Genomic DNA, 25,105 nt, shown 5'->3' with positions numbered 1-25,105 from the left:
CAGGGTTTAATTTTGTCCACATGTTTAAAAAAATGTTTGATTTTTCCCCTCTCACCTTAATCCAATAATTCAGCAGTGAGTATGCAGGGTTCAGTAGAAAACCCACCTTCATGCACACTAGGCATACCTGTGTGAGTAGCCTTGCCTTGAACACAAAGTACTGGAGTAACTCAGTGGGTCAGACAGCACCTCTGGAGGACATGGAGTTGTATTCCAGCACTTGGTGTATTTTGTTTTGCTAAACCTGACTCCATCAGGAGTCGTCACCCTCTTTAGTCAGAGGGTGGTGAATCTGTGGAATTCAGCCACAGATGGCTGTGGAGGCCGAGTATATGGATATTTTTAAGGCGCAGATTGTCAGATGCTTGATGTGTGTCAGGGGTTATGGGGAGAAGTTAGGAGAATGGGGTTGAGAGGGAAAGATAGATCAGCCATGATTGAATGGCAGAGTAGACCTGAGAGTGGAATGGCCTAATTCTGCTCCTATGTCTTATACGACACAATACGATACGATTATTCATCCCCGGAGGGAAATTGGTCTGCTGACAGTCACAACACACAAGGTACACAAAAACTTGAAATTAAAAGTGAAAACAAAACAAAAAGGACAAGCGACTGTTGGGTGGCTGCCGTGTGCACAGCGCCTTCACCGGAACAAATCAACAAACAGATAAACGTAGGCTTATCCCCTGGGCAGACGATTCCAAACTAGAGTGTTGCCCCCTCCCCCCCCTCACTGGGTCCCCCTTTGTTCTCCCAGCATCCCTCATGGCGGTCCCCCCCCCATGCCGGGTCCCCATTATCTTCCCCTCCCCCCCTCACGCTCATCGACTGTGAGGCCCCGCTGACATCGAGGCTCTCATTGCCGCCACCCGGACAGGCCTCGCCGCCCGGCTTCACCGCTGTCCCCTGGGAGGCCTGTGGGGCGAGTCGGGTCTTCAGTTGTCGTTCTGGTTGGCGGCGGCACAATTGTCCAGCGGGTGGATCGGGCCCGCGTGGCTCCCCGGGACACTCCTGCCGCGCTCACGGCTCCCCGGGACACTCCTGCCGCGCTCACGGCTCCCCGGGACACACGAACACACAAACGTATGAAGAGGGGGAGTTCCAGGATTTTGACCAGAAACGGCAGAGACACTGCCAAGTTAGAATAATACATGGAAGTAAAGCAGATGAAACAATGCCAAAAGTTCAATCGACTTGTTTGTGTCCTTTCTGAAATTATCTGATTGATCTCGTATCCTGGAAGTTACAATTCAAACCCGGCTGTGTGTGTTACTTCATACTGAATGCCATATAATTCAGTCTCATTTACACCCCAAACCTTTTTACAAATGTTCTTATCATAGTCCATTGGCGAGGCCACGTTTACAGTATTGTGTTCAGTTTTTGATCACCATCTTATAGGGAAGATGTTGTTAAGTTGGATGAGGGAGCAGAGAAGATTTAAGAGGATGTTGCCAGGACTGAGCTATAGAGAGAGGTTGAGCAGGCTAGGACTTTATTCCTTGGAGCACAGGAGGATGAAGGGTGATGTTGTAGAGGTGAAGAGGATCATGAGAGGAATAGATCAGGTAAACACACAGTCTTTTAGCCAGAGTAGGGGAATCAAGAACCATAAGACATAGGTTTAAGGTGAGGGGGGAACCTGAGGTGCAACTATTTTATATCAAGTGTGATATGTATATGGAACCAGCTAACAGAGGAGGTAGTTGAGGCAGGTACTATCAAAATGTTTAAAAAGCATTTGGACAGGGATATGGATAGGACAGGTTTCGAGGGATATGGGCAAACACAGGCAGGTGGGAGTATTGAAGATGGGGCATGTTGGTCTGCGTGGGCAAGTCGGGCCGAAGGACCTGTTTCCATGCTGTATGACTCTATGACAACTCCATGACATGAGGAAACAAATATTTTTACTGACTGACTTGGGATTTGAACATTTTCGTAAATCTTCTCTGCACCCGTTACAGCTTAACAACATCTTTCCTATAACAGAGTGGCCAAAACTGAACACAATCTCACCAATGTCTTCTTGTACAACTGTAACATGACCTTCCAACGTCTATACTCGATACTCTGACTGATGAGTCATCTGCTTTGTAACCTTCATGACAGTGGAGGCAATGCATCCTCCAAAAATCTCTGGGATTTTTATGAAAACTTCTTGAACTTTCCTCAGGAGTTTTGTAGCTTGTGGGCTTCCTCCCACATCTCAAATAAGTGCGGTTTATTGTTCTCTGTAATATTCCTCCTAGTGTGCAGGGAATGGATGATTAAATGGGATAACATAGAACTAATGTGAACGGGAGATTACTGGTTGGCCTGGACTCTGTGGGCCGAAGGGCCTGCTTCCCTGCTGCATCTTTTAATGCCATTCATTCAGATTTCCACAGCTGCAGTATTTTGAGGTAGATTAGATAGGTATGTTGCAAAACTTACCTTCAGCGGCGCTGCAGTTCTGCCGCTGCCCGTGTGCGCGACTTTGGCGCCTTTGAGAGGGGGGCGGGTTTAAAACGCGATTTTTTCTAGGCTATTGAAATCGAGGTTGTTCAGCCTACTTAGTTGCTGACGAAAAATCGCTGCGACATTAGTTAGCTGCAGCTATTTTTAAACTAAATTGGGTTATTTAATTGTTATAGTAGGTTAAAAATCATCCTCTAAAGCCGCGAACGCTGACAACGGGACGGATCTTATGTAGGGGACAAGGCAAGGTAGGTTGTTTATTTTTACATTAAAAAAGTGCTTCTTAAGATCCCTTTATTCAAAATTTTAAGTTGCGAGTACGTGACTTGGGGGCCCATTCAAACCCACAGTATCTTTCATGCCAATATGGGCTTCAAATCCACCACAATGGCAACGTTCCAAACCATCGCGTTCCAGAAAAACCCACTCGCAAGCTGAGTGTTTAGTCAGTGGAAAATCAATAGGGAACAAGATGCTAATTTCCGAGTATGAAAATGGCCATAACATTTTTAATACTGAAGATATAAAAGTGAATTAGGTGTCAAATTAAACTTCTTTTTATGCTTTATCTGACGGGATAAATTGCAGACTTGATTTTTTAAATCTCAAAATTTTGTAACATTGCTAGATTAGATGGTTGGTTATTTTCACTTCCGGGTCTCTCTGCGTGCCGCATGTGGCGAGAAGGTTTCCCGGCGAGCCACAGCCGCATCCGCACGGCAGGCCTGGCTCGCCCGCCGTAGTACCTGGAGCCCGCCCAGAGAGGGAAGCCTCCGAGCCCAGCTCCCGCTCACCCCTGAAGACCGGGAATCGCAGAGGAGAATGGAGGGTGGCTGACGCTGTACAAAAAGGAGAAGAAGAACAGGGGGGGGGTGGCGTCTTACCTTCATCGCCCTCAAGGAGGCGCCCCCTGGGGAACAAGGGCTGAAGGTGACCGGGCAAGGAGAGGGACGACGGTTCGCGGGACAACTGGAATGGAGGCGACGGCTACAACGGGCCTTTGTGGCCAACTGAAGCTAGGACTGTAAAATGGTGCGAAAATAGCGACTCTTGCATTTGGACTCAGTTGGCTATTCCTACCATCCGGGAGGCACTACAGGTCTCTCCGTTGCTGGACCAGCAGGTCCAGGAACAGCTTCTTCCCTGCGGCTGTTACACTACTCAACACTGTACCTCGGTGATTGCCAGTCACCCCCCCCCCGGACACCCCTCCCACCAGGAAATAAAATACTATGACTGTATGCACGTAAATAGATTTATTTATCGCTCATATTCTATGTCGCTCTTCTAGGGAGATGCTAACACTGTACAGAGATGCATTTCATTGTCTCTGTACTGTACACTGCACAATGACAATAAAAGTTGAATCTGAAAAAATCTGATTCTGTACATTCTGTACATTCTGTACTAACCAGGGGATTGTGCTTATATACGGAGATAGTCTTGTTGATCTGTATGGAAGTATTTCACTATGCTTGGGTAGACGTGACGATAAAGAATTAATTGAACTGTTGAACCATTGATTCGTTTAATTCCACTTTGACTTGTCGTGCTCAGATTGCAGAATTGGCTGGGCACATCCTTGTTTGTGGTTCCGCCCCCTTCCCATTTGGAGCAGCTGTGTGGCTTACCTCACGGTGGAAAGAGTATCTGAAGAGTACTGAGGGGAGGGTGACAAGAGACGTTAGCTAGCTGTGAGACCACGGTCCTGACTTGATAGAACAGTCTGAAATCTGGAATCCGATCTGATCTACTTTGATTTCAGCACCTTTCGATACAAGGGAACTGAGCAAAGGTTGTGCAGCACAGATATCAAAGAGTGGGTAAGTATGAAAGTGGATTAAAAGGAATTGTTACATGGTGTGGTGAATGCAGTCAGGGTTGATTTGTTAACAATTTGCATGTTAGTGATTTTAACCCGCACTAGTTTATAAGCTCATAAATTATGGTGGCAGAATTAGGCCATTCAGCCCATCATGGCTGATCTATCTTTTCCTCTCAACACCATTCTTCTGTCTTCTCCCCATAACCCCTGGCACCCGCACTAATCAAGAAGTTCAGATCTCTGTTTGAAACGCGATGTCACATGTTTTAATAGTTTAATGTTATTACTGCAAATAATCTGCTCAGGAACAGCTTCCTTCGTCAAGTCAAGTCTAGTTTATTTGTCACATACAAGATGTGCAGTGAAATGAAAGTGGCAATGCCTGTGGATTGTGCAAAAAAACAACAGAACAGAATAGAACAGAATCAGTATTTACAAGTTAGAAAAAACCCAACAATTTAAAAAAGACACAACACAACAGTAAATTAGTCCCTGGTGAGATAAGAGTTTACAGACCTGATGGATGTGGGAAGAAACTCCGTCTCATCCTCTCTGTTTTCACAGCGTGACAGCGGAGGCGTTTGCCTGACCGTAGCAGCTGGAACAGTCCGTTGCTGGGGTGGTAGGGGTCCCCCATAATGTTGCTGGCTCTGGATCTGCACCTTCTGATGTATAGTTCCTGCAGGGGGGCAAGTGTAGTTCCCATAGTGCGTTCGGCCGAACGCACTACTCTCTGCAGAGCCTTCTTGTCCTGGGCAGAGCAGTTCCCAAACCAGATTGTGATGTTGCCGGACAAGATGCTTTCTACAGCCGCTGAGTAGAAGCACTGGAGGATCCTCAGAGAGACTCTGAATTTCCTCAGCTGCCTGAGGTGGTAAAGGCGCTGCCTTGCCTTAAGGACCTGTCCCACTTGGCCCTCATTTGCAGGTCACGCAGAAGGCGCGCAAAGATTTTGTACATCACAAAATCCTGCGACGCTGCGCGCGGCCGTGTGTCACTGCCTATGTCATCACGCACCTTGCCCGCGTAATGCACATCATGCGCGCATCACGTGCGTGTCACGACGCGTGCGTCGTGACGCATAAACAATGCCGCTTAAATTACGCGCAAATGACGGCCAAGTGGGACAGGCCCTTAACTCACCAGTGCGGCAGCGTGTGTTGTCCATGTCAGATCCCCTGTGATGTAGACTCCCAGGTATTTAAAGCAGCTCACCCTGTCCACAGTAGCCCCATTTATCTCCAGTGGCATGTACGTCCTCGGATGTTGTGCCGTTCCAAAGTCCACAATCAGCTCCATAGTTTTTATGACATTCAAGAGAAGGCTGTTGTCCTGACACCAGAGTGCCAGATCAATCAATCACCTCCCGGTAGGCCTTCTCATTTTTGTCGATCAGGCCCACCACCATGGTGTCATCAGCAAACTTGATTATGGAGTTGGAGCTGAACCTAGCCACACAGTCATGTGTGTACAGGGAGTACAGAAGGGGGCTGAGGATGCAACCCTGGGGGGATCCTGTGATCAGGGTGAGGATGTATTTCCTCCCATCTTGACTACCTGGGGCCTGGTGGTGAGAAAGTCCAGGACCCAGGCACACAGGGGGGTGTTGAGCCCCAGTTCCAGTAGCTTCTCAACAAGTCTGGTGGGGACTATGGTGTTGAAGGCTGAACTGAAGTCTATGAACAGCATCCTCACGTAGCCCCCCTTCTGGCTGTCAAGGTGAGAGAGAGCGGTGTGCAGAACCTGGGAGACCGCATCGTCCGTGGATCTGTTTGGACGGTATGCGAATTGTAGCGGGTCCATGTTGCGAGGGAGGAAGGCGCAGATGTGTTTCTTGACCAACCTCTCAAAGCATTTCATTACTACCGAGGTGAGGGCCACCGGACGGTAGTCATTCAGACAAGCTGGGGAGGCATTTTTTGATACAGGTACAATGATAGATCTTTTTGATGGATCTTCTCTGTCAGTGGGTTTTTCTGGGTATTAGATTAGATTAGATTAGATAGCCTTTATTGTCATTCAGACCGAAGTCTGAACGAAATTGAAGCAGCCATACATACAATACAATACAATAAAAAAAACAACAATAAACACATATTAACATCCACCACAGTGAGTCCACCCAACATCTCCTCACTGTGATGGAGGCAAAAGTCTTAGGTCTCCAGTCTCTTCCCTCCTCTTCTCCCTCTGCGCTGAGGCGATACCCCCCGGGCGATGTTACAACTGTCCCGCGGCTCAAACACCGCGGCCCGGGGTGGTCGAAGCTGCCGCCCACCAGTCCTGCTGACGCAGCCGCTGGCCCGCGGCGAACCCCGGACTCAGGCCACCGCCGCCAGAACACCGTCCCAACCACTGGAGCACCGTTCCAGCCCGAGCCGGATCGCCCTCACGTGAGTACCGTTACCGTCTCAGCCTCGCGCCAGGCCGCCCCGACTGGGCGCCGCTCCTCCCTCGGGCTGGCCGCACCCACATGGGCGCCGCTCCTCCCTCGGGCTGGGCCGCCCCGACATGGGCGCCGCTCCTCCCTCGGGCTGGGCCGCCCCGACTGGGCGCCGGCTCCTCCCTCGGGCGGGCCACCCCGACTGGGCACCGCTTCTCCCTCGGGCTGGGCCGCCCCAATATGGGCGCGCTACTCCCTCGGGGGCTAGGAGCGCCGTACCTCCCGAGCTCGGCTACTCCGACGGGAGCACGTTCCTTCCTCGGGCCGGCCGTCCTCACGGGAGCGTCACAACCCCTCCACGAAAGCACTGTTCCACTACCGAGCCGGGCCGTCCTCACGGGAGCGACCCAGTGCGAGTCCTGGCGGGCTCTGCCTCCTGAGCCTCGAGGTCGCCAGCTCCGCCATTAGGCCTCAGCGCAGACGGAGGCAGAGAAGGGGAATACGACAAAAAAGTCGCATTCCCCCGCAGGGAGAGACAGCAAGCCCCGTTTCAACCCCCCCCCCCCCCAAGACAGAAACTAAAAACCAAAACTAGACTAACCAAAACGAAAATAAACAGCACAAAAAACACAAAATAAACAGGACTGCCAGAGAGCCGCTGCAGCCAGAGCAGCGCCGCCACTAGGAGACAGGAGACACTGCAGATGTCTCAAACTCAAGCAAAACACAATGGGCTGGAGGAACACAACATGTTGACAGCATCTATGGAGGGAATGAACAGGCAATTTAGTTTAGTTTAGAGATACAGCTTGGAAACAAGACCTTCGGCCAAACATGTCTGCACCGACCACCGATCCCTGCACACTAACACTATCCTACACACACTAGGGACAATTTTCAATTATATCAAGCTAATTAACCTACAAACCAAAACATCTTTGGAGTGTGGGAGGAAACCTGGGCACCCGGATAAAACCCACGCGGTCTCAGAGAGAACGTACAATCTCTGCGCAAACAGCACCCGTAGTCAGGATTGAACCCGGGTCTCTGGCACTGTAAGAGTGAAGCCGGGACTCTGACACAAAGAACGGAGAGATTGAACTTTTTTTCGCCTTCCATCACAGTGAGGAATGCGGAGGAGTTACTGTGGTGGATGTTCATGTTAAAATGTTACATTACTGCTGTGCCACCATGCCACCCTTAATGAACAGGCAATTTGTTGGTCGGAACCTTTCTACGCACTGAACTTCAGGCTTTATTGAATTTGGATCTCACCAATTAAAATGATCATGTGTAGTAGGCTGTTGTAATCACATCATTATGTTCTTCAAGTTAAGTCAAGTTCATTGCCATATGCACAAGAACAATGATGTTTAGGCACAATGAAAATCGTTCTTGTCGCAGTACACAGGGTCATGGATTCAGATAATGCCCAAATATATAAATTATATGTACTACAGGACAATGAAAAATAAATCTGTACAAAAAAATAACTATTAGTTCAAACCATAATGAGAGAACAAGTGGTCCAAGAGCTGCTCTGATGTGCTCCGTTGCCGAGCTAGGATTAGGGTTGATAGACACAAAGTCATGGACTAAATCTGCAGGTCAGGCACGTCTATGGAAAAAAAAGGATGGGCGACGTTTCGGGTCAGGAAGAAGATGTCTGAAGAAGGTTCCTGACCCGAAACGTCACCCATCCTTTTTTTCCAGAGATACTTCCTGATCTGCTGAGTTACTCCAGCACTTTGTGTCTATCTTTGGTATAAACTAGCATCTGCAATTCTTTGTATTTACTAGTAGGATTAGTGTTGTGCATGTGGGTTCAAGAATTCCAGCATTCTGTGTTTATCTTAAGTTCAAAAACCTTGCTTGACCTCACGGAAGGCTTAAGGCCCCCGACCACGGGAGAACAAAGAAGGGAAGAGATTGAACTTTTTTCGTCTTGCATCACAGTGAGGAATGTGGAGGAGTCACTGTGGTGGATGTTTATGTTCAAATGTATTTTGTGTGTTTTGTTGCTCTTTAATGGTATGACTATGTGGTAAATCAAATTCCTCATATGTTGCAAAACATACGTGGCTAATAAAGTATGATTATGATAATAATGATTATGGTTCACGAACCATGATGAAAGAGATGTTTCTGACCCTGGTGGTGTGGGACTTCAGGTTTCTGTACCTCCTGCCCCGACAGTCCTTCTGGAAGGTTCTCCCATCTCCACAGAGGAACTCTGGAGCTCTGTCAGAGTGACTATCGGGTTCTAGGTCACTTCCCTGACCAAGGCCCTTCTCCTCCGATTGCTCAGTTTGGCCAGGCGGCCAGCTCTATAAAGAGTCCGGGTGGTTCCAAAGTTCTTCCATTTAAGAATGACGGAGGCCACTGTGCTCTTCGGGACCTGCAATGCTGCAGAAATTGTTTTATACCCTTCCCCAGATCTATGTCTCGACACAATCCCGTCCAACACAATTTTGAGTCATAGCAAAGGGTCTGAATACTTATGTAAATGTGATATTTCAGTTATTTCTTTTAAATTACTTTGCAAACATTACTAAACACCTGTTTTCGCTTCTTCATTCTGGCGTATTGTGTGTAGATTGATGGAATATTTTTAAATCCATTTTAAAATAAGGCTGTATAAGACGTAACAAAATGTGGAAAAAGTGAAGGGGCCTGAATACTTTCTGAATGCACTGTATAGTCCAGGGGTCTCTAATGAGGTTGATGGCAACTCAGGACAGCTCACTATTTGGTGATAGGATGGTTCAGTTGCCTGATAACAGCTGGGAAGAAACTGTCCCTGAATCTGGAGGTGTGCGTTTTCACACTTCTGTACCTCTTGCCTGATGGGAGAGGGGAGAAGAGGAGGTGACCGGGGTGAGACTCACCTCGATTATGCTGGTGGCCTTGCCGAGGCAGCGTCAAGGGAGGTTGGTTTGCGTGATAGTCTGGGCTGCGTCCACAATTCTCTACAATATTTTGCGGTCTCGGATGGAGCTGTTCCAAAACCAGGCTGTGATGCATCCCAATAAAATACTTTCTACGACATATCTGTAGAAGTTAGTGAGAGTTTTTGGGGACATGCCAAACGTCCTAAGCATTCCAAGTTGGTGTGCTTTTATGGCCTAGATTTGTACAAGTGATCTTGCAGAATTACTGCCTGCGAAACACCCAAAGGCTGTTAAACCCTTTCATTCTGGACTACACCCAGAACCTTAAGAAATAGTTTCTGAACATAAACTACTCTAAAATTAATTAAATGTCATAAATGCTTTGGTTACACAATTCCTCAATCTTCCCTGTAGAAAATATCATAAACCTAATCCAACATGATCTTTAAAAAAAAATATTTTCACTTCAAGAATGTGAAAAGGCTTGAAACTTGAGTAACTTTCTTAATCTTATAAATCTTAAAAAGTGTACATAACCCAACAAAAGCTTCTTAAATCTGTTGAGGAATTCTTAAGCAGCAGAGTAGAAAATGCACAGAAAATGCATATCCTGTGTTGTTCCGAATATAATCGCATTGGGTATAATCGATCATGGACCTGAGTATCTAGTTTTTGGCATAACATTTGATTACACTGTCTTTTGTTGACAGAATATTAGAACTATCTTTGTATTCCTTTAGTATACAGTCAGGACTTGTATCCCAGCATGGAGATGTCAAAGACTAGAGAGCATAGCTTTAAGGAGAGAAGAGACATTTTAAAGGCGGTATGTTGTGGGTGCCTGGAACGCGCTGCCAGGGGCAGTGGTGGAGGTAGATATGATAGTGACATTTAAAAGGATTTTGGAAAGGCACGAGGATATGCAGGGAATGGAGGGATATGGATCAAGAATCAAGAGTGTTTTATTATCATATATCTCTAACAGGACAAAAATCCTACCTACAACGGCACCACAGAATATGTAAAGAGTGTTCTATGATATGATAAATTAAAAAAATATGAATTAAATTAAAATATATACACACACACTGGCGATCATCATCGGCGTTCAGCCAAAACGAGTATGACTGTCCTCTCATGGAGGTCGCCAGTGCGTGACATTGTTTAACGTGGGGAGACTCTCGCTCTCTCTCTCCCTCCCTCCCCTCTGGTAAGACCACATCTGGAGTGTCGTGTACAATTTTGGTCTCCTAATTTGAGGAAGGTCATCCTTGTGATTGAGGCAGGGCAGCGTAGGTTCATGAGATTGATCACTGGGATAGCGGGACTGTCATATGAGGACAGATTGAAAAGACTAGGCGTATTCACTGGAGTTTAGAAGGATGAGGGGGGTCTTATAGAAACAAGGACTGGACAAGATGCAGGAATAATGTTCCCACTGTTGGGCGAGTTCAGAACCAGGGGCCACCGTCTTAGAATAAAGGGGAGGCCATTTAAGACTGAGGTGAGAAAAAACTTTTTCACCCCGAGTTGTGAATTTGTGGAATAGATTTAAGAGAGAGTTAGATAGAGCTCTAAGGGCTAGTGGAGTCAAGGGATATGGGGAGAAGGCAGGCACAGCTTATTGATTGGGGATGATCAGCCATGATCACAATGAATAGCGGTGCTGGCTCGAAGGGTCGAATGGCCTCCTCCTGCGCCTATATTCTATGTTTCTAACACACACACACACACACACACACACACACACACACACACACACACACACACACACACACACACACACACACACACACACACACACACACACACACACACACACACACACGTAAAAACCAATGCCCCCAAATATATGTTTTTCAGAGCTTATTTGAGGTTGTAGTGTTGAATAGGCTGGTGGCTGAAGGAAAGAAGCTGTTCCTGAACCTGGAGATTACATTTTTTGGGCTCCTGTATCTTCCCGATTGCAGGAGTGAGATGAGAGTGTGGCCAGGATGGTATGGGTCTCTGATGATGCTGGCTGCCTTTTTGAGGCAGTGACCAGTCTTCTTTGGCCCTGGGTGTTCATGTTGCCAAACCAGGCGATGGTGCAACCAGGCCATGATGCAACCAGGCCATGATGCCGAACGAGGCCATGATGCAACCAGGCCATGATGCCGAACGAGGCCATGGTGCAACCAGGCAGGGGAGATTAATTGTCCATGTATAGTGTGGACATTGTGGACCAGATCTGTTCCTATGCTGTACTGTTCTATGTTTAACATTTTTACATTGCAATCCTTGATAGGTTTTAAGATGCCAAACTATAAACTGACATACTTCAAATTGAGAGGGAGAGCGGAAACAGCTCGTTACATTTTTGCATACAGTGGGATAGACTATGAAAACGACACAATTGAAAGATCAGTATGGGCCAGCTTAAAACCAAGTAAGTAACATTTACTGCAATTTACTATTGTGACATCTGAAGGAATTCAAGAAAGATGCATTGATGTAATGCTTGTTATGGTGTCCTGAAACACTTCAAAGCAGATGAAGCTCTCCTGTCGGCAGAGTATTGTGCCTCTGTGTCCCGCTCTATTGTGATGAAGGAAATGGGGCAGTCAGGGTCATAGTCATGCTGCACGGAAACAGGCCCTTCATCCCATCTCGTTCATGCCAACCAACATGCCCTAATCCAATCCCATTTGCCTCATATGACCCATGTTCCTCAAAAACTTTCCTAATCATGTATCCGACTAAATGGCTTTTAAATGTTGTTATGGTACCTGCCTCAACTACCTCCTCTGGCAACTTGTTCCATGCACTCACCACCCACTGCGTGAAAAAGCTGCTCCTCAAATTCCTATTAAATCTTGCCTCTCTCATCTTAAACCTATATCCTCTAGTGTTCAAAAAGGAACTGCAGATGCTGGAAGATCGAAGGTACACAAAATTGCTGGGGAAACTCAGCGGGTGCAGCAGCATCTATGGAGCGAAGGAAATAGGCGACGTTTCGGGCCGAAACCCTTCTTCTCTAGTTCTTGATTTCCTTACTCTGGATAAACAACTGTGCATTCACCATATCTATTCCCCTCATAAAGTTAACACCTCCTAAAGATCATCCCTCAGCCTCCTGAGCTCCAACGAATAAAGATAAACTTATCTTTTCTGCATTTGATTTACATCCCTCCATTCCCTGCAGATCCATGTCCCCTCAAACGCTATCCCCCTCCCTCTCTGCGCGTTGAGGGGACGGGACCCAACGGGTCCCACTTGCTCTATCTTCTTTAAACTTTGCCTCTCTCACCTGAAAGCTGTGCCCTATAGTCGTTGACATTCCCACCTTGTGAATCAGGTTCTATCTACCAAAGGTACACCAATATAGCTCTGGATAGGCACAAAACACTGGAGTTACTCAGTGGGCAGGCAGCATTTCTGGAGAAAAGGAGTAGGTGATGTTTCGGGTCGAGACCCTTATCAGACTGAGAGTCAGGGGAGAGGGAAACTAGAGGTATGAAAAGGTACAAAACAAATCAAAGTCGGCAGCGATGGCCAAAGTGCCCACAATATTGTGAGCAATTTTGGGCACCATATCTGAGGAAGGATGGGCTGGCTCTGGAGAAGGTCCAGAGGAGGTTTACACAAATGATCCCAGGAATGAGTAGGTTAACATATGATGAGCGTTTGACGGCACTGGGCCTGTACTCGCTGGAGTTTAGAAGAATGAGGGGGGGACCTCATTGAAACGTACAGAATAGTGAAAGGCTTGGATAGAGTGGATGTGGAGAGGATGTTTCCACTAGTGAGAGAGCCTATGACTAGAGGTCCTAGCCTCAGAATTAAAGGACGTTCTTTTTGGAAGGAGAACTGGAGGAATTTCCTTAGTCAGAGGGTGGTGAATCTGTGGAATTGTTTGCCACAGGCTGAATATATACTTAAGGCAGAGAATAACTGGTTCATAATTAGTGCGGGTGTCAGAGGTTATGGGGAGAAGGCAGGAGAATGGGGTTGGGAGAGAGAGATAGATCAGCCACGATTAAATGGCGGAGAGACTTGATGGGCCGAATGGCCTAATTCTACTCCTCTCTTGCATGATGTTATGAATGGTCTATTGTTGGCGAAGGAGGAGGTGATAACGAAGGGATCTGAGCTGAAACTAGAAGGGCAACTAGGGTGGGGGAAGGGTGGAGAGAGAGGGAACGCAAAATTAGAGGAATCAATATTTATATATCTTACAACCCAGCACTTCTAGAATAACGCGATTGTCTAATTACTATCGAAGTTTATGTGCTGATATTTTCAGAATGACATGCTTAAATTTATGCCTGGTAAACACACACATCAGCTTTCAAAGTTATCTTGCAAGTACAGTTTTGCTCAGCAGAAAAAATTCTCAAATGATTGCCTGCACCTATTAGGTTATACTAGTTTAGATACAGCGCAGAAACAGGCCATTTGGCCCATCTAGTTTGTGCCGACCGGCATTCACTCACGCACTAGTTCTATCCTCCACACTAGGGACAATTTACAGAAGCCAATTAATCGACAAACCTTCACATCTTTGGAGTGTGCGATGAAACCAGAGCACCCGGAGAAAACCCATGAGGTCACAGGGAGAATGTACAAACTCCATACAGATGGCACTCGTAGTCAGGATGGAACCCTGGTCTCTGGTGCTGTAAGGCAGCAACTCTACTGCTGTGCGACTATGCACATGTTTATATGTTGAAATGTATCTGCCTTTGGGATATATTTTTTAAATTACAGAACATAAGTGGGGAATTTTCTCTGTTTAATATTTCGACAGTTAGCATCATGCTTTTGAGGGAAAACATTGTATAGATGGATGGGATAGATTTATAATGTTGGATAATATGATTTACTCTTATTTATTTCAATTGGCAGCTTAGTCGTGTGGGGTTCTTGGAGTACGTTTGATTTAAGCACTTTTTGGTTTACGCAGTGTTTTTCAAGCCCATAGCTTCCATGTAAAAAACGCAAGGAGCATGTGTATAATAAAAGCACTGGGTACACTCATATCATTTTAAACATATCTGGGCAGCTGATTCACCATGATGTACAAGGCTATGAGGTGGCATAGTGGCGCAGTGGTCGAGCCGCTGCCTTTCAGCATCAGAGAGCAGGGGTCGATCCTGACTAGGGGTACAGTCTGTTCAAAGTTTGTCCCTGTGACTGCATGGGTTTTCTCCGGGTGCTCCAGGTTTCCTCCCACATTCCAAAGCCGTGCAGGTTTGGAGGTAATGTTCACGAAGGAACTGCAGATGCTGGAAAATCGAAGGTAGACAAAAGTGCTGGAGAAACTCAGTCGGTGAGACAGCATCTATGCAGCGAAGGAAATAGGCAAAGTTTCGGGCCGAAACCCTTTCTCAGAGGTTAATTGGCTTCTGTAAATTGTCCCTAGTGTATAGGATAGTGCTAGTGTACGGGGTGATCGCTGGTCATTGCAGACTCGGTTGGCCGAAGGGCCTGTTTCCATGCTGTATCTCTAAACTAAGCAATGGGCCATGTGCTGATGTAGTGTTTGAGACAGAGTGGATAGCTTTCTCAACAACATAATGTAGTGGATAGAAAAGCTGTTTTATCCCTTCTCGTTATGCATACCAAATTTTAAAGTCAAATTTGCCTTGGCTGTATAACTGTGTGGTTTCATTCAAGGATAATGGTTTTGGAACAGGTGAGATATATCATTAAACCACATAACATCACCCTGTACAGCGCACTCTTGTTGCCCTCAACACCATTAATACTGGCAAAATACTGACAAAATGAGGAAATACCTTACAATGTCAGAGATCCGGGTTCCATCCTGATTACAGGTGCTGTCTGTACGGAGTTTGCACGTTCTCCCTGAGACCGCGTGGGTTTTCTCCGGGTGCTCCGGTTTCCTCCCACACTCCAAAGACGTACAGATTTGTAGGTTAATTGACTTCAGTAAAATTGTAAATTTTGTCGCTCGTGTGTAGGACAGTGCTAGCATACGGGGTGATCGCTAGTCGGTGCAGACTCGGTGTGGTGCCGAAGGGCCTCTTTTCATGCTGTATGCCTTAGGTCTCTCCTGGTCAGGGAGTTCCCTGAAGAAGAGATAATCTTTCTTTTTCAGTACTGGAAACAAAATTGATCTTAGTTACGAGTGAGTTTTCGGAATTGAGACAGATAATAGCACCTCATATTCCACTTGGATAGGTGAACATTATGAACATTAGGCAAAATCTCCCCTCACACCTCTCTTCCCCGTGCCCCACTCGGGTGCACACCTGTTCCCCCCCCAATCCCACCCTCCATTCCCCTTCCATCTATATCCTTCCCTCTGCCTTTACATTTCACTGCTCTACTCTCCGTAGCTGACACACTTCTGTCTGCGTTTCATCTGTAGACTTTGTCCACCCATGTACCAATCAGACCTCCCTCACCTGCATCACTTGCCAGGATTTGCTCTGCTCCCGCCTCTCTTTCCCAGCTTTCTCCACCCCCAACCTCCATCAATCTGTTGAAGGGTCCAGGCTTGAAACATCACCTACCTATGTCCTCCAGAGATGCAGCCTGACCTGCTGTGTTACTCCAGTACTTTGTAAACCTGCATCTACAGTTCCTTAAGTCTTCGCTATCAATGGTCAATGGTTCTTTTATTGTCACCCACTAGACTAAGTGGGACCCCCCCAGTCACACGGGAGGCCTGGTCCCCCCCAAAGCAACCCATTCCCCAACGCAATATTCCAACACTCACCTGTTCCCCCAACGCAACCCGTTCCCCCAAAGCAATGTTCCACCACTCTGGGGAGGGGGTGTGGGGGAGGGGGTGTGTGGTTGAGGGGGTGTGTGGTTTGGGGTGTGTGTGGGGATGGGGGGTGTGGGTGTGTGTGGGGAGGGGGGTGTGTGGGGGAATGGGTGGAGGATGGGGTGTGGGGGATGGGGAGGAGGGGTGTGTGGGGGATGGGGGGGTGGGGAAGGAGGTGTGGAGGAGGGGGGTGTGGGGGGCAGGGGTCTGTGGGGGAGGGGGTGGTGGTTGAGGGGGTGTGTGGTTTGGGGTGTGTGGGGGATGGGGAGGAGGCGGCGTGGGGGATGGGGAGGAGGGGGTGTGTGGGGCAGGGGGATGTGGCTGGGGAGGGGGTGTGGGGAGGGGGTTGTGGGGGCGTGAGGGCAGGGTGGTGGGGGAAGGTGGGATGTGTGGGGATGGGGGGGGTGGGGTTGGGGGAGGGGGGCTCTAGGGGAGGGGGGGGGAGGGGGAACCTTCAAAACCTTCATAACTTTTGTACTATTTCACCAATCGGAACAAAACCTATTTGACTTGCAGCAGAGGAGAATGGTGAGTAAGGTGGCAAAAAATCGTAGCGCTATGGGGGATCATTTTTGCACAAATTTAATTATAACGCAGACAGGAAGTGGTCAAGATGAGAGCTTTAGTAATATATAGATAGGTGGTAGAGTGAAATAAATCTTTTGCATGTAGATCAGTGCGATTACTGCCATACATAAAGATAATCACTGATTGAGTACCCCATGCGTAGAAACAACCCACTGAGTACATATGCAAGAGCCGACAGATTGTGGTGCCATTTTACAGTCCCAGCTCCAGCTGGCCATATTACTCTAGTTTAAAAGATGACATGACAGACCAGTGTGTATGATATAGTGTCCAATATCTTGATGATGGAGAGAATGGATTTAACTGGTCTGTGTGACTTGTATTCCAGCTCTGCTGTTTAAACAGCTTCCGATTCTGAAGATGGATGAAATTGAACTGAACCAGAGCACTGCCATCGCGAGGTACCTGGCCAGAGAATCAGGTGATGTTTATCTTTTCTCCTTCACCACCTGTATTGATGTGTTGATGCAGCAGCGTGGAATGTACAATGTGATCTCGTTCACACGGACACATATTCAAAGAACCCAATTATTTACAAGGATGTTGCCAGGACTTGAGGGCCTGAGGTATCGAGAGAGGTTGAGCAGGCTGGGACTCTATTCCTAGGATCGCAAAAGGATGAGTGGTGATCTGATAGAGATCGGTATGATCATGAGAGGAATTAATAGAGTAAATTCACAGGCATTTTACCCAGAGTAGGGGAATCGGGAACCAGAGGGGGGGAAAGAATTAATAGGAACCTAAGGTGCAACTTTTTTCACACAAAGGTTGATAGTATATGTAACAAGCTGCCAGAGGAGGCAGTTAAGGAAGGTACAATCATAATGCTTAAAGAATATTTAGACGGGTACTGTAGGTACATGGATAGGACAGATTTAGATTAAATTTAAATTTCTTTATTTATATAGCACATTTTTAGTCAACTTGCATTGACCCCAAAGTGCTTCACATAATTACATCCAGACACACAGGCAAAGGTGGGTGAAGTGTCTTGCCCAAGGACACACACAGGCAAAGGTGGGTGAAGTGCCTTGCCCAAGGATACAACGACAGTATGCACTCCAAGCGGGATTCGAACCAGCTACCTTCCGGTTGCCAGCCGAACACTTAGCCCATTGTGCCATCTGTCGTCCCATTTAGAGGGATATGGGCCAAATGCAGGCAGGTGAGACTAGTGCAGATGGGGCATTGTTAGTTGGCGTGGGGCAAGTTAAGCCGGAGGGCCTGTTTCCACACTCTATGACCTTAAGCAGATTCTAGATTGTAGAGGACAGGAATTGATTTGACTGGAATAACATGCAAAGTTTTGCACTGTATCTCAATGCACGTGACAATAATAAACCAATACCGATGGCGTTCTTTCTTAGGCCTAGCTGGGAAAACCAGTATTGAGCAAGCTCAAGTGGACGCCATTGTGGACACAATAAATGACTTCATGAACCTGTTTCCTTGGACTGAGAAAAACGAGGCTGTTAAAGTAAGACTGAGCTTTGAACATTGCACAATGCCACTGATGTTGAGAACAAAATTATTAAAGGGCACTTTTTCTGCTGATGTTCAAATGTTGGCTTTCAATCTGCACAGTGGGGATGTTTAGTTTAGTTTTGAGACACAGGTCCTTTGGTCGACTGAGTCCACACCAACCAATTATCACCCATACACTAGTTCTATCCTACACACCAGGGACAAGTCATAGTAGTTAATTAACTTGCAAACCTACACATCTTTGGAATGTGTGGAGGAGGGGGGGGGGGGTGCAAATGGAACATCAGGAGCAAACCCATGCGGTCACTATTATATATTAATTACGTATGTGATTAATATATAATAGATAGATAAATATAACAAGCAAAAATTCAATGAATCAATGATGTTTGTCTGTGTACATTGCGTATACATGCACTGCGAGGCTCTTCTAGCTGCACAATTCACAACTTTACAAACTTTTTTCTCACACCTTCTGTCTTTTCATCTCTGGCCTTTGTCCAACCATCTCCCTATCAAAAAACTCCTTTGTCTGTGTTCACCTACTACCCATCATCCATTGGCCTGATCTTATAGAGGTGTATAAAATCATGAAAGGAATAGATACACAGTATTTTACTTCCGGTAGGGGAAACAAGAATGAGAGGGCATCGGATTAAGGTGAGAGGGAAAGGATTTAATGCAAACCTGAGAGGCAACTTTGTTTTACTAAAATATGTTTTAATTACTTACATAGAAAATAGGTGTAGGAGGAGGCCATTTGGCCCATCGAGCTTACACTACCATTCATTGTGATCATGGCTGATCATCCACAACCCATGCCTGCCTTCTTCCTATATTCCTGCTAGCCCCAAGAGCTCTATCTAACTCTCTTTTAAATTCATCCAATGATTTGGCCTCCACTGCCTTCTGTGGCAGAGAATTCCACAAATTCACAACTCTCTGGGTGAAAACGTTTTTTCTCATCTAAATATTAAATGGCCTCCCCTTTATTCAGTCTGTGGTCCCTGGTTCTGGACTTCCTCATCATTGGGAACATTTTTCCTGCATGGAGATTGTCCAGCCTTATAATTTTATACGTTTCTATAAGATCCCCTCTCATCTTTCTAAATTCCAGTGAATACAAGCACAGTCTTTCCAATCTTTCCTCATATGACAGTCCCACCATCCCGGGGATTAACCTCATGAACCTACGCTGCACTGTCTCAATAGCAAGGATGTCCTCCCTCAAATTAGGAGACCAAAACTGCACACAATAATCCAGATGTGGTCTCACCAGGGCCCTGTACAACTGCAGAAGGACCACTTTACTCCTATACTGAAATCCTCTCGTTATGAAGGCCAACATGCTTTCTTCACTAGGTACACAAAATTGCTGGGGAAACTCAGCGGGTGCAGCAGCATTTATGGAGCGAAGGAAATAGGCGACGTTTCGGGCCGAAACCCTTCTTCAGACTGATGGGGGGTGGGGGAAAGAAAGAAGGAAAAGGGGAGGAGGAGGAGGAGCCCGAGGGCGGGCGGATGGGAGGGTGAGAGGAGACAGGCTTTCTTCACTGCCTGTTGTATCTCCTGTGTGGGACCTAATGATACTCTCAAAGAATATCTCCCTCCTTCTAGTCAATTTTATGTCGCATCACAGATACCTCTCCAAAATATTAGTTTTACTTTTATCGGCGACATTAGGTGTCTCTATTTAATCTAATACTGGAATAACCTTGCATCAAAACTGGTCTGACACAAACAGAAAGGCATGGTTATCTGAAATACAGGCCCACCACCGATTTTCCGGCAAACTTATCCAGAGACTTTCTGGATTATCCATTTTGCTGGACCAACAGAGGTCACGGCCTCCGAGAGGAGTCAAACGGTACCAGAACCGTCTGCCAGGGCCGTTGATTGGCTAAGGCACCGGCCTGCAAAGTCGGCCTCGGAAGTCGGATATGGGAACGGATCTGCTAGCTCCGGCCAGACCCGAGTTCCAGCCGATTGGCGCTGAAGTCCCAATGAGGTTGAGATTGGCCGCCTCACCCGGCCTAGGCGCCACATTTTCGGGGAGAGTTCCGGGGGGGGGTGGGGAGAGAAGTGCGTTCTCGTAATTTTGTCCGGACTACGGGAGATGAAGGACCACCCGTTGTCGGAAAATCGTGGCTGGTGAACATGTAGTTGAATAAAATATACGGCCCTCACTGTTGCAAATTTGTACCATGGGACCACTTGGCAGAACTTAGCAGGGGTGGCCCTAACCTCCACAATGTCCCCTCCCCCCCCATCACATCTTTAGACCTTCACTCACTCATAAAGTTTTGATCAGAACCTCAAGTCATTGACTCTACCAGCTGCTCCACTGTGCCGCAATGTTGCCGCCTGACTCCTACATGATCGTTGCTTCGAGACACCTCTCTGGGGCTTCTTATTGTTCTATCAGCTCCTTCTTATTAAGAAAGGAATGCAGCAGCCTATTCTGTGACTACCTCCTCAGTTAGTTTGAGCATCCAACCTTTCAATGTCTCGGCACATGCCTTGTGTCATGGCTTTTGGTCTCATGTTCATTTTCATAAGTTATAGGAGGAGAATTAGGCCATTCAGCCCATCAAATCTAGTCCGCCATTCAATCATGGCTGATCTATCTTTCTCTCACATTCTCCTGCCTTCTCCCCATAACCCCTGGCACACTTACTAATCAAGAACCTGCCAATTTCCACCTTATGAATGTCCATTGACTTGGCCTCCTCAGGCACCTGTGGCAATGAATTCCACAGATTGACCACCCTGTGACAAAGAAAACTCCTCCTCACCTTTCTAAAGATGTGCCCTTTTATTCTGCGTCTGTGCTCCCTGGTCCTAGACTCTCCCACTAGTGGAAACGGGGAACTGATCTTGCAATGCCTCCAGCTCAGGCATTACCTTTGCCCATTGAGTAAATAAATCGCATTTAATTTATAGTCCAAGCTGGTTGTTTAGTTGCATGATAACAACTTTCTACTTTCCAGCAAAAGATGAATGAAGATATTGTCACCAACAACATACCTATACTACTGAATGGTCTGAGCAAGCTCCTTGGGGACCAAAACTGGTTTGTTGGCGACTCAGTGAGTATAACCTAATGAGCTTTAGAACATAGAACTTGCTGGGAGAAGAGTGCAGCACAGGAACAGGCCCTTCAGCCCAGCATATCCATGCCGAACATGATGCCAAATTAAACAAATCCTCTCTGCCTGCACGCGATCCATTCCCTGCATACCCATATGCTTATAGATCAGGTAATCACACACAGTCTCTTGCCCAGAATAAGGGAATCAAAAACCAGAGGACATAGGTTAAAGATGGAGGGGGAAAAGTTTTAATAGGAACCTGATGGGTAACATTTTCATACAGAGGGTGTATGGAACGAGCTGCCGGAGGAGGTAGCTGAGGCATGATGGTCGGAGCAGCCAAATTGGGCCGAAGGACCTGTTTCCACACTCTATGACTATGACTCTATGAGGCCCAAAAGCCTCTTCAAAGTCATCTTGGTTCATGCCTGCCTCCACCTCCATTCCTGGCAGCACATTCCAGGCACCCACCACTCTCTGTAAAAAGAAATTGCCCTGCACATCTCCCTTACACTTTGCCCTCTCACCTTCAAACTCTTAATGCTCTGCAAGATGGCGGAGAAGCCCAGCGACACTTTGCATGCTGTTCCCAGAAGTGGATTTGCTATCATATATTACAATCACTCCATTCTTTTAAATCTTTATCTCTGTACACTGTGATCCCCTTGATTGTAATCATGTATAGTCTTCACACTGACTGGATAGCACGCAACAAAAACTTTTCACTGTACCTCGGTACATGCGACAATAAATAACTAACAAATAAACTGTGCCCTTTATTCTTTCACATCCCTAAACTTGGAAAAAAGATTCTGACTGTGTACCCTATGTATACCTCTCATAACTTTATACAGTTCATCAGCCTCTGGCGCTCCAGAGAAAACAATTTAATGATTGAGGCAATCATTTGTGGCAACAATTTAATGGGGGCAGTGCAGCTTTGAGGGCCTGTCCCACTTTCATGACCTAATTCACAACCTTTTTAACTCGTGGACATTTTTCATCATGTTGAAAAAACGCCCAACCTACTTGATGCCACGAGTACCTACGACTAGCATCACGGTCTGCTACGATCTACCTACGACCTCCTCCGCCCTCGTGCGAGTACGAGTCAAGGGCAAACTCGGCAGAGGTCGTGAATTAGGTCGTGAAAGTGGGACAGGCCCTTTAGATTTGCTGCCTTACAGAGCTAGAAACCCAAGTTCCATCTTCACGATGGGTGCAGACTGTACAGAGTTTGTATGTTTTCCCTGTGACCACGTGGGGTTTCTTAGGGTGCTCTAGTTTCCTCCCACAAAGCAAAGGTGTACAGTTTGTAGGTTAATTGACTTTGATAAAATTGTAATTTGTCCCTAGAGTGAAGGATATTGCGAGTGTGCAAGGTCGGCGTGGACCCAGTGGGCTGAAGGGCCTGTTTCCGCACTGTATCTCTAAAGTCTAAAGATTGCTAATGCTCAAATTCTTTAAGTTTGCGAAAAGTAGTTTTAGTAATACTTCTACTTCTAGGTTACCTGGGCAGATTTTCACTGGGCTGTCTGTTCGATCACCCTCAGCAATCTAAATACCGACTTGCATAGCTATCCGACATTATTAGCCTTGAAAGAACGTGTGGAAGCTCTCCCTCAAATCGCAGCCTGGATAGAGCGGAGACCAAATACTCTACTGTAATGTTACTGCATCAGTTCTCCGGAGAAACTATTACACCACTTTATTGGATTTCAGTTTTACGGACGACAGTATCATTCTTCAAGCAAGTGTTTTTAAATTGCCAGCGCCTGTCTTGATCTTGTAATCATTGCTATAGATTTCAAAGATACAAGCTTTGAGTTTCTAATTTGTTAGCCTGTAGGGAAGCAGTTCTAAAGGTTTGGAATTCCTTCCAGTAGATGAGATCGACATGTTGAGCTAATGGAGGTGTGTGAAGGACCTGATAGCTTGGCATCTTTCCCAGGAATGAAGCTGAAATAAAGCTGATAGAGCTGCTGCCTCACAGAGCCAGAGACCCGGGTTTGACCCTGACCTCGGGTGCTGTCTGTGTGGAGTTTGCACAAGCGTGTTTACATGAGGGGCTCTGGTTTCTCTCCAAGTCCAAAAGACGTGCGGGTTTGTCGGTTAATTGGCCTCTGAAAATTGCTCTGAGTGTGTAGGTTGGATGTAAACGTGGATAACATGGAACTAGTGTGAATGGATGATCAATGGTCAGCTTGGACTTGGTGGGCCAAATTTCGTATGGATATCCATGTCGTATCTCCAAACTAAACTGTTATCACTCAATGGCCTAAACTCATATTTTGTGCAACGTTAAGAAGTATCTCTTCAAAAAGGACAGTGCAAATCAATATCCTTCCCCCTAAAGTAGATGGGATTTAATGGAATGATTTAGACCCGAGTGATAGATTATTGTTGGTAGTTGTGGACTTAGGGGCTATAAGTGAGATGCAGATCGACCTCAGGAGATGACTCAAAATGCTGGAGTAACTCAGCAGGTCATCACTAGAGAACATGGTTAGGCAACGTTTCGGGACAGGATCATTCTTCAGACTTGAGTCACCTCAGGAGATCGCTGGCATTCAGCTACACCGTAACACACGGGACAATTGTCAGTCTGGTTTTTTATGCGACTTCTGGTTACATCTACTTATGGGACGTTACCTTCTTGATCTCAGAATGAAAGATTTGAATTAATAATTTAGATAATGGTATCAGAACCACATTAAAAAAAAATTGCAGATAGTACTAAATTGGGTTCACGGAAAATTTCCAGATCACACGATATTAGTTAACTTGCAGAATAAACATGTTGGAAATAAATTTAAGCAAGTGATAAATTACACTTCAGTTATGCAAAAATAAAGAAACTAAATAAAATTCAAATAGGATCTTGACATGCATTGATATTGGTTTATTATTGCCCCGTGTACTGAGATAGTGATAATTTTTTTGTTTGACAAATCATACCAAACATGAATATAATCTCGTACAACAGGTATTGCAAAGAGAAAAAAACAAGATACAAACACTTGATTTAATTCCAAGACGGCACCCAACCCAGCGGGCTGTGTGCAGCTATCAGAAGTGGATCTGCAATCATGCATTTCAATCACTCCACTTTTTAAAATCTCTACTCCAATCTGTACACTGTGGGCGGCTCGATTGTAATCGCATATTGTCTTTCCGCTAACTGGTTAGCACGTAACAAGTTTTTCACTGTACCTCAGTACACGTGATAGTAAACTAAACACAAACTTGAAACACATACCACCATATTCAGGAACAGCTTCTTTCCTAATACTATCAGACTACGGAATGCAAAATTCAGAATATGGTGTTATAGCGTTATAATGTCGGTTAAAGAAAGTACAACATTTTAAAAGTGCATGCTTCACAATGAGATAGGTAGGAGAACGGATCTACATCCCAGCTTCTGGGTGGACTGTTCTGTAGTCTGATAACAGCAGGGAAGAAGCTGTTCCTGAATATGGTGGAATGTGCTCTGAAGCATTTTGCCTGACATGAGAGGGGGAAGAGAGGGAATGACCAGAGTGAAAATCATCTTTCAACCACACAAGCCAATAAAAGTAGCAGTGAAGACAATCCAAG

The 25,105-nt window shown here is 46.2% G+C and overlaps 1 protein-coding gene across 1 annotated transcript; it reads left to right on the top strand.

The window, feature by feature from the left end:
• The first annotated feature begins 4,078 nt into the window (after positions 1-4,078).
• hpgds (hematopoietic prostaglandin D synthase) lies at positions 4,079-24,379 on the top strand. The gene is made up of 6 exons (XM_033022469.1): positions 4,079-4,286; positions 11,850-11,990; positions 17,257-17,349; positions 18,296-18,405; positions 21,404-21,502; positions 23,012-24,379. The coding sequence occupies exons 2-6, from the start codon at positions 11,858-11,860 to the stop codon at positions 23,171-23,173; spliced, it is 597 nt and encodes a 198-aa protein (XP_032878360.1). The 5' UTR covers positions 4,079-4,286; positions 11,850-11,857; the 3' UTR covers positions 23,174-24,379.
• The last annotated feature ends 726 nt before the right edge of the window (positions 24,380-25,105 follow it).

This window comes from Amblyraja radiata, chromosome 1, assembly GCF_010909765.2.
Source record: "Amblyraja radiata isolate CabotCenter1 chromosome 1, sAmbRad1.1.pri, whole genome shotgun sequence".
Taxonomy (NCBI): domain Eukaryota; kingdom Metazoa; phylum Chordata; class Chondrichthyes; order Rajiformes; family Rajidae; genus Amblyraja; species Amblyraja radiata.
Note: the sequence above shows the minus strand (reverse complement) of the source record. Positions and strands in the feature narration are given on the sequence as shown.